This window comes from Oenanthe melanoleuca, chromosome 10 (assembly GCF_029582105.1).
Source record: "Oenanthe melanoleuca isolate GR-GAL-2019-014 chromosome 10, OMel1.0, whole genome shotgun sequence".
NCBI lineage: Eukaryota > Metazoa > Chordata > Aves > Passeriformes > Muscicapidae > Oenanthe > Oenanthe melanoleuca.
This window is the reverse complement of record NC_079344.1, coordinates 16,755,664-16,765,366: the sequence shown is the minus strand read 5'-3', so window position 1 is coordinate 16,765,366 and position 9,703 is coordinate 16,755,664. Positions and strand designations below refer to the sequence as shown.

The 9,703-nt window shown below is 60.7% G+C and overlaps 1 protein-coding gene across 5 annotated transcripts; it reads right to left on the bottom strand.

Moving 5' to 3' along the window:
• Nucleotides 1-971: 971 nt before the first annotated feature.
• Nucleotides 972-9,602, bottom strand: PARP6 (poly(ADP-ribose) polymerase family member 6). Of its 5 annotated transcripts, none has more exons than XM_056499529.1 (22): nt 8,632-9,602; nt 7,739-7,816; nt 7,528-7,622; nt 6,556-6,616; nt 6,337-6,427; nt 6,151-6,217; nt 5,775-5,924; nt 5,365-5,545; nt 4,767-4,820; nt 4,347-4,442; nt 4,170-4,262; nt 3,971-4,096; nt 3,808-3,873; nt 3,590-3,657; nt 3,327-3,375; nt 2,806-2,918; nt 2,639-2,711; nt 2,399-2,468; nt 1,936-2,015; nt 1,762-1,825; nt 1,531-1,618; nt 972-1,453 (listed from the first exon to the last, which is right to left on the bottom strand). In XM_056499529.1, exons 1-22 carry the CDS (start codon nt 8,974-8,976, stop codon nt 1,351-1,353), a joined length of 2,211 nt encoding a protein of 736 aa, XP_056355504.1. In that variant the 5' UTR covers nt 8,977-9,602; the 3' UTR covers nt 972-1,350. The 5 variants fall into 5 exon arrangements, with proteins under 5 accessions (XP_056355504.1, XP_056355506.1, XP_056355505.1 ...); XM_056499531.1 differs by having other exon boundaries at nt 2,806-2,915; XM_056499530.1 differs by having other exon boundaries at nt 973-1,453; nt 1,531-1,615.
• Between the last annotated feature and the right edge of the window lie 101 nt (nt 9,603-9,703).

Below are 9,703 nucleotides of genomic sequence, written 5' to 3'. Positions count from 1 at the left end.
TGGGATTCAGGCAGGACAGAGGACAGGGACATGACAGAAGTGACACTGAGGGCACCCCTTGGTGCAACGAACGTCTCAGGACTCAGGTGGTGACTGTACCAAAACCAAGAAAATTCTTATATGAATTCCTAAATTCCATCATAAATCCTGGCTGAAATCCTGGCCTTGTGCTGCTGTGACTGATCCAGAGAGCCGCTGGGCTGTGCCAGCAGTGCCCAGTGCCTGCCCTGAGCCATGGCAGCCTCTGGGCTGTCTCTGCTGGGTTTCCATCCAGGTTTGGGTGTAACAGGATGCAGCTGTGCTGGCACTGCCTCCGTGTCCATGAAGTTACTGGGATTGGCTTGGGCTGAAATAAAACGCTGTCCCTGGGAGGTTCCTTCTCATCCAGTCTCTGCTGCAGCACCAGTGCCTGGGGGGCTGCTCTGTGGGGTCCCAAGTCCCCATCCCTGAGGCACAATCCCTTCTCCATCGTGTTCTGCCTCCACAGCACCATCCCTTTGCCATGATGGGGGAGTGGCTCCCTCCCAGCCCTATCTCAAAGCTGCATCAATTCTCTATGACACTGCCCCACCATCCCATCCCTTCCCCTCAATCCCATCCCTTCCCCAAGGTACCATCCCTTGTTTCCTGCCCCTTCTCCACAATCCTACCATTTTCTCATGATCCTATCCCTTCCCAGTGCCTCCATCCTTTCCCCATGTTCCAATCCCTTCCCTGTGGCTCTATTCCTCTCTAATACTCCCACCCTTCCCCTGAATCCCACTCCTTCCCCATGACCCCATCCCATCCCCGTGATCCCATCCCCGTGATCCCATCCCCGTGATCCCATCCCCGTGATCCCATCCCATCCCATCCCATCCCATCCCATCCCTCTGCCCCTTTCCTTTACTCTTCTCACAATCCCACTCCCTCCCTGTGCCTCCATCCCTTCCCCAGCTTCCCCTTCCCATGCCCCACGCTTTAATCTCAGTTAAATCCACAAACACCAATTCCTTTTCTCTTTTTTTTTTTTTTTCCTATGTTTTTGGGTTTCTTTTGGTTGTTTGTCTTTTTTTTGCTTCGGTTTCTCACCATTGATAAAAACACCGTCACTGCCAAAGCCAAGAGGGGCGGCCCCAGCCACGCCGGACCCACGGCTCCTTCTCCACGCTGCCACAGGGTCAGGGACAGTGGGGAGGGGACAGGGAGGGGACAAGGGACGGCTGAACCCGCCTGGTGCTCACAGGGTGCCAGTGCTGCCCCAGCTCTGCTCTGCCTGGGGGGCTCCAAACCCGCTCAGCCCCTGCCCAGCCTCGCCCGGGGCTCACTCGGGGCCCGGGGCTCCCGGGGTGCCCCCGCCACCGCTGCCAGTCAGTTTGTGTACACCTGAGTCCCGATCACACGCATGATCTCCTTCTGGATTTTGGGGTCCTGAGTATTGATATTGGCGTCTCCCACTTGGCCATCTTCATACCTGGAAGAGGAGAGGGGGGTGAGGGGGGTCCTGTGGGGGTCCCACGGGTGCAGCAGGGTGGGCGCAGCTGGACTCACACAAAGAAGAAGCGTGTGCAGACGTGGTCCGAGACAGGGCAGACCCAGATGTTGCCGTGTTTCTGCAGGTCCTTGGAGGTGATCACTGCTGGGAAAAGGGGCCATTGGATGCGGGGCAGAGGGGCTGTCTGGGCACAGCCCATTGTGGGGAGCTTCCATCCCTCCACCCACCCACCTGGGGCTCCCATGGGTGCTGCCTGTCCCCCCGTTATCCCCCCCATCCCCACACACCTTCGCAAAGTGCGATGCAGTTCAGGTTGCGGCTCTGGAGGAAGCGGGACTGGATGGAGCGGGTCTGTGGGAAGAGCAGTCTGTGTTACCACTTGTCCCCAGCACCCATGGGTGCCATGCCCCCATTCCCACCCTGCCCTGTGTCCCCTGGCCCATTATTATCCCCCTCATCACCTGGGGGATCGTGTTCATCCGGTTGTACAGCTGCACCAGCTCATCCTTCGATGGCATCCGGTGCTGCCCTTTCCCCATTCCTGTGGAAGAAGCAAGGCAGGGGCTGTCAGTCTCTCAGAGAACACCCTGGGCTGATGTGGGGACACATGCCACAGACAGGGATTGCCACCCTCAGTGCTCCCACCCTGCAGCTGAGCCGTAGGAACCCCCTAAAAGTGTGCACAGCAACTTCTGAAGCCTAGAGAATGTTAGAGATTTGATTCTTTGGTGTGTAGGAAAGCCCCAACCTGGGGCTGGGAAGAGGCTGGTGTGATGGGATGGATATGGGATGCTTCCACTCCCATGCAGATTCTCCAGCCAGCACAATGCCAAACCTCCCCTTGCCCATGCAGGGAGTGGGAACAGGAGCACAGGCAGGACTGGGCAGCGCAGGCAGGACCCGGCAGTGCAGGCAGCCTCTTACCTGAGTATCCAAAGGAAATACTGGAGATGGGGCTCAGATAGATGCCCTTGCCATAGGCTGCTCCATGCAGCTTGCAGGAAAATACCAGGGTGAGCGTGGTGGGATCACCCCAACAGCTCGGGCACAGCAGCAGTGGAGGAAGCCTGTCAGTTCCCAGTGTCTGCCCCCTCCCTGCCTTCCTGCCCCCTCCCTGCCCCCTGCTGCCCTGGGGTGTGCTGGGTGCAGGGAGCAGAGCGGTACCTGCAGTTTGGTGTACGAGGCGTTGACCAGCCCGTTGCGGAGGATGGAATGCCAGTTCTCAATGTGAGAGCCACTGCAAAGAGCCAGCCCCCCATCAGCCCCTCGTCCATCAGCCCCACAGTGCCCACCCTGGGGGCTCCCACTGTCCCCCCACCTTGGCAACTCACTGGAAAGCGAAGGTGCTGCCGTAGAGTTTCTTGGCCGTGCGGAACCGGGCTTCCTTGGCCGGGGGGCTGCTGAGCAGGAGGAACTGGTGGGAGGTGTGCATGAACTTCAGCTGCTACCAGCAGAACAGGAAGAGCAACGGCATTGCCAGCAGGAGAGAGGACAGACAGAGAGATCATGCACGGCCACCCAGCCCTGGGTCCCGCCCAGCCTGGCTTTGGTGACTCCAGGTTTGCCAGAAGGGTCCTTGGCATCCCTGTCTTGTCCCCATCCCAAAAACATCCCCCTTCCTGTATCCCGTGTCCTGACTCCATATCTCCCAGGCTAGAACCCCACCCAGAGGGATCCATCCTACATCCCAGACCCTTCCATTGCCCCTCCTATATCCTTACATGCCTCATCCTGCATCCTGCAGCCCATAGCCTGTATCCTGCATCCCATCTCCTATGACCCCTCCACCCCACCTCCTATATTCCATACCCTCTGTCCTGTACTTCACCTGGAGCCTGGCCTGGCACCTTACCCTGCTGAGAGGCAGCTTGACAATATGGGATCTGTTGCTGGAGATTATCCTTGGGAAGAGGAGGAGGAAAAGGAGGGTCAGAAAAGGTGGTCCCAATCTGACCCAAGATCATTAGATGCTTGTGACGCCCCAGGAGAAAGGAAATGAGAGTGTTATGCCATGGATACCTGACTGCCCCCCACTCCATCCCATGTCCTGGGGAATGTGGGGCAGTGAGAGGGAGAAGGGGCAACAGGAGAGGGCTGCAGCACCCTCAGCCTTACCACTGCAGGAGGGGATGTGCCAGGGGGTCCAGCTTGTCCATCTGCTTCTTGATCTCCAGGTAGGACCCCTGGCAGAGGCAAGAGGGGGTGCAGATGGGTCCCCCAGCACCCACCCAGCCATAGGCAGATGGAGATCAGCACCAAAATGCCACTCCCAGCTTGGATCCCACAGCAGGAGGTCACATGGGGCCATGGGGCTGTGGGGCCACGCCACGTACCTGGGTCATCTCCCGGATGGACATCACACTGTCCAGAGCCTTCTGCAGCCGCTCATAGTTCTTCTTCTGCACATGGGGCAGGACAGGGGTGGCCATCAGAGGGGGTCTTTGGGGCTCCTCATCACCCCCTGGTGTGGAGGAGCATTGTCCCCCCAGAGCTTACCTTGGGGTTGAAGGCCAGAGTTTTGGGGTCATTGGGGTCCACCACAGAGGGGTAAGGCTCAAAGATGATGCTCTTGCGAGGAGACTCGAGGGCAGCGCGGCACATGGCCACCAGCAGGTCCACCACCTTGGGGCAGAGCAGGGACTGAAGGGACAGCCCCCCAGGGGCCTGGGGGGGTCACCACTGCCCCCAGCCCTACCTCAGCACCAGTGGCCACCTCCTCAGCCGCGCCGGACATGACGCCCAGGGTGTAGAAGGAGAAGACGCAGAGCTCCCGGGTGCACACAGCTGGCTGTGGAGGGGACAGCAGAGTGGTCAGTGTCAGGGATGGTGACACAGGGGCACAGGGGCACCTGAGCTGGCCCTGCCACCCCACCTTCAGCATGGAGCCGTTCTGGAAGACGTGCTGCTCGTCACACACCACGCAGTACTCGTTGAGCGTTGGGATCCGCTGCTCCGCGTACTTCATGATCTGAGGGGCAGGATGGAGGGAATCAGGCACAGACTGGGGCATGCTCCAGGCACTGGGATGGGGATGAGTGGAACTCTGGTCCGAGGGGAGGATAACACAGGCAGTGGAATGTGGATAAGTGGGATGTGGGGCACCAGGGAAGATGTTCTGGGCAATGGGACAGGGCTGAGTGGGTTGTGGAACAGGGAGGATACTCTGGGCATCAGGATGAGGATGAGCAGAAATGGGGTAGTGGGGAGAATGCTCGAGATAGAAGGATGTGGATAAGTGGAAAAGGATGCTCTGGGCAGCAGGCTGAGGATGAGCAGGGTGCAGCACTCCCACCTGGACGAGGAAGCCGTACTCCAGCGTGGGGATGTTCTTGCAGTGGCCTCCCACCTGTGAGGGAGCGGGAGCGGAGCCAGCTGTGTTATCCCCTTTCCCATAAACACCCCCAGCTCTGCATGGCATGGGCAGCCCCCACCTCCCACCAGCACAGCAGGAACCCCAACATACCAAAACTCTGGCACAGCAGGATCCCTGACATTTCAACATGCCCCAGCACAGTGAGACCCCAACATGCCAACCCTCTCCCAACAGAGCAGGACCCCCAACACTCCCAATGCAGTGGGGGTGTGACATGCCAACACCCCCTGGCATAGTGGGATCCCCAACATGCCAAACCCCTCTTGGCACAGCAGGACCCCCAACATGCCAATATCCCCCTGGCACAGCAGGGATGTAGCACCCAGAATGGGGGAAAAATCCCAGTGGCCCCCACAGCCAGGCCCCAGCTGTCCCCCCAAGAGTGGGGACAAGAAACTCTGCAGGGGCTCCCCCCACCCCATGGAGGGTCTCAGCACCCCACAACAAACAGTCTGACCCCAGAGGAGCCCTGGGAAGGGGAAGAGAAAAGCAAACCCCGAGGCGGGGTGGCACCCACCAGAATGTTGAAGGGGGCAACACCTGCCTGGGTGCTGGCGGGTGGGTAGCCAAAAACTTCCACCTTGGGATTCTTCACCATGCAGGACACAGAGCGGTTCATCAGGCGGTTCACACGAGGCTCGGGGATGCCCAGTTTGCCCTTCAGCACTGAATCTTGGATAACAGGGAAGCTGGGAGACCTGCAGGCACAGAATCCTTCTGAGCACCTGTATGTCAATGTTCCCTGCTCCTCCATCACCTGGCATCGGATTCACCCCTCGCCTACTTGTTGGGAGAAGCCTCCACCTGTCTGGGATGTGGCAGGGAGCAGCAGCAGCCAAGTGGGGAAACTGAGGCACAGTGCTAGGCCTCACCCAGGATGAGGGGATGGAAGGCTGGTCCCTGGTGGGGACAGCATCAGAACCTTACTTGGGGATGGGAGAGAAGATGCTGAGACCAGCACGGAATTTCTTGATGGTGCCGCTCGTCTTAAACCAACTGTGCCGCTTCTCCTGCTGGGTCTTCAGGAAATCGTTGCTGAGATGTTTCCATTGCTGGGATGTGAACATGCCCAGGATCCTGGCAAACAGGGGGGACAGCACTCATGGGTGCTTGGTGGTCCATGACACCCCCAGCCCCTCCTCTTCCCCACACACAGATGGTGGTGAGCCCGTCATGGGATTGTGGTGTATAGAAGGTGGTGGTAAGAAGACATGTGGCATGTGGCCAGTTTTGGGGCAGAAAAGTGACTCTGTGAGCCATCCCACCCATCACCCTCAGGTGCCCACCACGTTTCAGCTCTTACTTCTTCAGCTGCAGACCCAGCCCGAAGCCCTCCTTGTTGGATGGCTGGAAAACCTCAATGGAAGGTTCTGTGGGGAGAGAGGACGAGCTGTCAGGGCAGCACTGTGCCTGTCCCGAGGGCCCAGGGACACCACACCCTGCCTGTCCCGAGGACACAGGGACACCACAGCCTGCCTGTCCCACTCACCAGGGCCATCGAGGTACTGGGACAGGGAGAAGCGCAGGCGGAGCACGATGGGCTCCGTCCGCAGCACCTTCCATGCTGTCGCCACCTCCTCCTGGAATGGGACAGACACACTTGGGCACAGCCACGGCATCTCCACCCTGGCAGGGGGATCTGGGGACCCCCCAGGCCCATGTGCCCGCTCTCCCTGTGCCAGCACTGCCAGGGGCACCCCAGACTCACATCGAGGAAGCTGATGTTCACATGGAGGTCGATGTCCACGTCATCGATGGTCCCATACTCCCTGTGAAGACACGTGCTGCTGGGGCATGGGGGGCTGGTACAGGGCTGGAGCAGTGGTGCCCTCCATGCCATGGTGGGCAGGCTCATGGGAAAGTGACAGTGGCATGTGGGCTCCCCATGTGTTAATCTATGCACAGGGGGAGTGCCCAGCATGTGGACGTGAACCTGGGAATGTGTGAGCACAGCCAGGTGCTCAGCGGATGGCATGGCCAGGTGTCCTAGGGGTGCCACGGTTGAGTGCCTTGGCAGTGGCACAGCTGGATACCCAGACATGCCACAGCCAGGTGACAGATGCCCCAAGGATGGCATGGCTGGTTATGCAGGGGTGCCACTACTGGGTACTCCAAGATGGCATGGTCAAGTGCATGGGAATGGCATATGCAGTTGTACTGGGGATGGCACTGCTGGATGTCTGAGGATGGCACAGCCAGGGATGGTACTGCCGGGTGTCTGGCAATGCCATGGGCAAGAGACCCAGTGATGCCACAGCTGAGTGCCCTGGATACCCAGGGCATAGCTGGGTACTCAGGAATGGCACAGCTGGGTGTCTGAAGATGGCACAAATGAGTGCCTGGGGCTGCCACAGATGGATGCTCCACAAATGCCATGTCTGGGTGCCCAAGGAGAGCACAGCCAAGTGCCCAGAGGATACTGTGGCCAGTGTCCTGGGGAGGATATGTCTGAGGGATGGCTCAGCCAGGTACCCTGGGGATGCCATGGTCAGATGCCCCAGAGATGGCACAGCCAGATGTTCTGGAAATACCATGGCCAGGTGTCCCAGAGACAGCACAGCAGGATGCCTGGGCATGGCACAGTTGGTACCCAGGGAAAGCACAGCTGGATGCCTGGGGACAGCACAGCTGAGCTCCTGGCATGGCACTGCCAGGGGCAGGAGGCAGCAGGGACACCCACCTGACAGCCACAGCATTCTCACTGTAGATCTCCTTCACGGCCTCGATGTCGGCGTCCAGCTGCGGGTGCCGGTACAGGTCGGCGGCGCAGGTCCCCTGCAGCACAGCACCACAGCACCATCACCCAGAGCCCCCACAGCCTCCAGCAGCCCCAGGCCTGGCATCAGCCTCAGCCTGGGGCTCCCGGGGCACCAGCGGGACCCAGCACCCACCTGCACGCCATAGAGGAACTCCTCGGACTCGTTATCCCCGTCGGAGTCATCGTCCGTCCAGTACTGGCCCTTGAGGTCCTGGGGACAGAGAGTGGGGAGGCAGCAGGGATGGGGGAGAGGTTTGGGAAGTGGATTGGGGGAGCACATTAACAGGGAGGGAACTAGGGGGGAGCAAACTGGGGGAGCCGGGTTTGGGGAGAGTGTTGAGAGCAGTGGATTGAGGGAACAATGTGGGGGGAGCAGGAGGAGAATGAGAGCGGCTGTGGAGAGTGTTTAGGGGTAGTGGGATGGGGATGTGGGCAGTGGGATGTGGGAAGCAGGATGGGAAGAATAATTTGGGGGGCAGTGGGATTAAGGAGCAGGTCGGGAGAGGGAGGATTGGGGAGCAGATTAGAGGGGAGCAAGATGGGGACAGTGGGATGGGGGAAGCAAGATGGAGACAGCAAAATGAACCAGCAGGCTGGAGACACTGGATTAGGGGAACAGGATGAGAACAACAGGGGGAGCAGGACGGGAACAGAGGAATGGAGGAGCAATGTGGGGGAACAGGATGAGACAGGAGGATTGGGAAGCAGGATGGGAAGAGCAGGAAGAAGGAGCAGGATGGGAACAGCAGGATGGAGGACCAGGATGGAGGAGCAGGAGAGGCACTGCGCACGGAGCTGCCGGGGGATGCCCGGCCGATGGCGACGCGGGGATCCCTCCTCCTCCTGCAGCCCCATCCCCGCCCCGAGCCGGGGGACCCCGCGGCACGGGGGGACCCCGAGGGCCGCTGCCCCTCCCCTGCCCCGGGCCCCGCAGGCCCGTCCCGGCCCCTCGGCGGGCGCGCTCCCCGCGCGGCCCTGGCCGTGTCCCCGTGTCCCCGTGTCCCCCGCCGCGGCCCGGCCCCTCACCATGTCAGCGCGGGCCGGCCGGTGCGGGCCCGGCCGCCATGCTGCCGGGGGGCCGGGCCTGACGTCAGAGCCGCCGCACGGCGTCACGCAGCGGCGCCGCCATGACGTCACCGCCGGGAACCCCCCCCCCGACGACACCCCCGGAACCCTCAGGGCGGGGCAGCGCCGTGGCGGGGACACAGCGCTGGCGGGGTCCCCATGTCCCCAGAGTCCCTCTCCCCTCCCACAATGACCCCATATCCAACACAGGACCCACACAGCTCCCGTGTCCCCAGAGCAGGGACCACAGGGTCCCCAGTGCACCCAGTACAGGACCTCTCTGTGCTCCCAGCATACAGTGACCATTTGGGGTCCCCATATGGCTGTCACTCTGTCCCTACAGTCCAGCACAGGTCTGTGTGGCAGGTCCCTGCGTTAATGGCATGTCCCCAGTATCACCGCGGTGCCAAGTCATGGGTCACCACGAGGCAAAAGGTCCCCATGGTTCTGGGACCGTGTCCCCAATATCTCCAGTATAGGGTCCCCGCTATTGCCAAGGCCAAGAGCCTTCATGGATCTGGCATACAGTGTCCATGTTGGGCCCCCAAATAGCTGAGACAGTGTCCCCAGTGGCCCCGGCACTGCGTCTCCTGTGTCCCCAGCATCTCCAGCCTGGTCTCTCATTGACCCCAGCACAGTGTCCTCAGCGTCCCCAGCACCATGTCGCCAACATCTCATCGTGTCCCCAGTGTCCCCAGAACGGCGTCCTCGTGCCTCACTACAGAGATTCCATATTGGTCCCCAGTGTCCCCATTGGGAGGTCTCAGGATCCTCCAAAGCACCTCAAAACACCCAGGGCTGCTGCTCTCCAGAGTGAGGGACTCTGAGGTGCGAGCTGGATACTCGGTGAGAGCTGAGGGTGTCCGTGCGAGCTGGGGGGGCTCGGTGTGAGCTGGGCGGGTCAATGTGAATTGGAGGGCTCGGCGTGAGTTGGGGGCCAAGGCCCCTTTAAGAGCATCGCGCCGGGCCGCGGTCCCTTTAAGGCGACGGCCACTCTCCGTCCGCGCGCGCGGCGGCTGCGCCACCCCCTCAT

Coding starts and splice junctions, on each gene's coding strand:
- PARP6 (XM_056499529.1), bottom strand. CDS start 8,976: ATGGTCACTGTATGCTGGGAGCACAGAGAGGTCCTGTACTGGGTGCAC. Junction 7,817..8,631: donor GGCCGGCCCGCGCTGACATG/GTGAGGGGCCGG, acceptor CTCTGTCCCCAG/GACCTCAAGGGCCAGTACTG. Junction 2,712..2,805: donor GGCAGCACCTTCGCTTTCCA/GTGAGTTGCCAA, acceptor GGCTCTTTGCAG/TGGCTCTCACATTGAGAACT.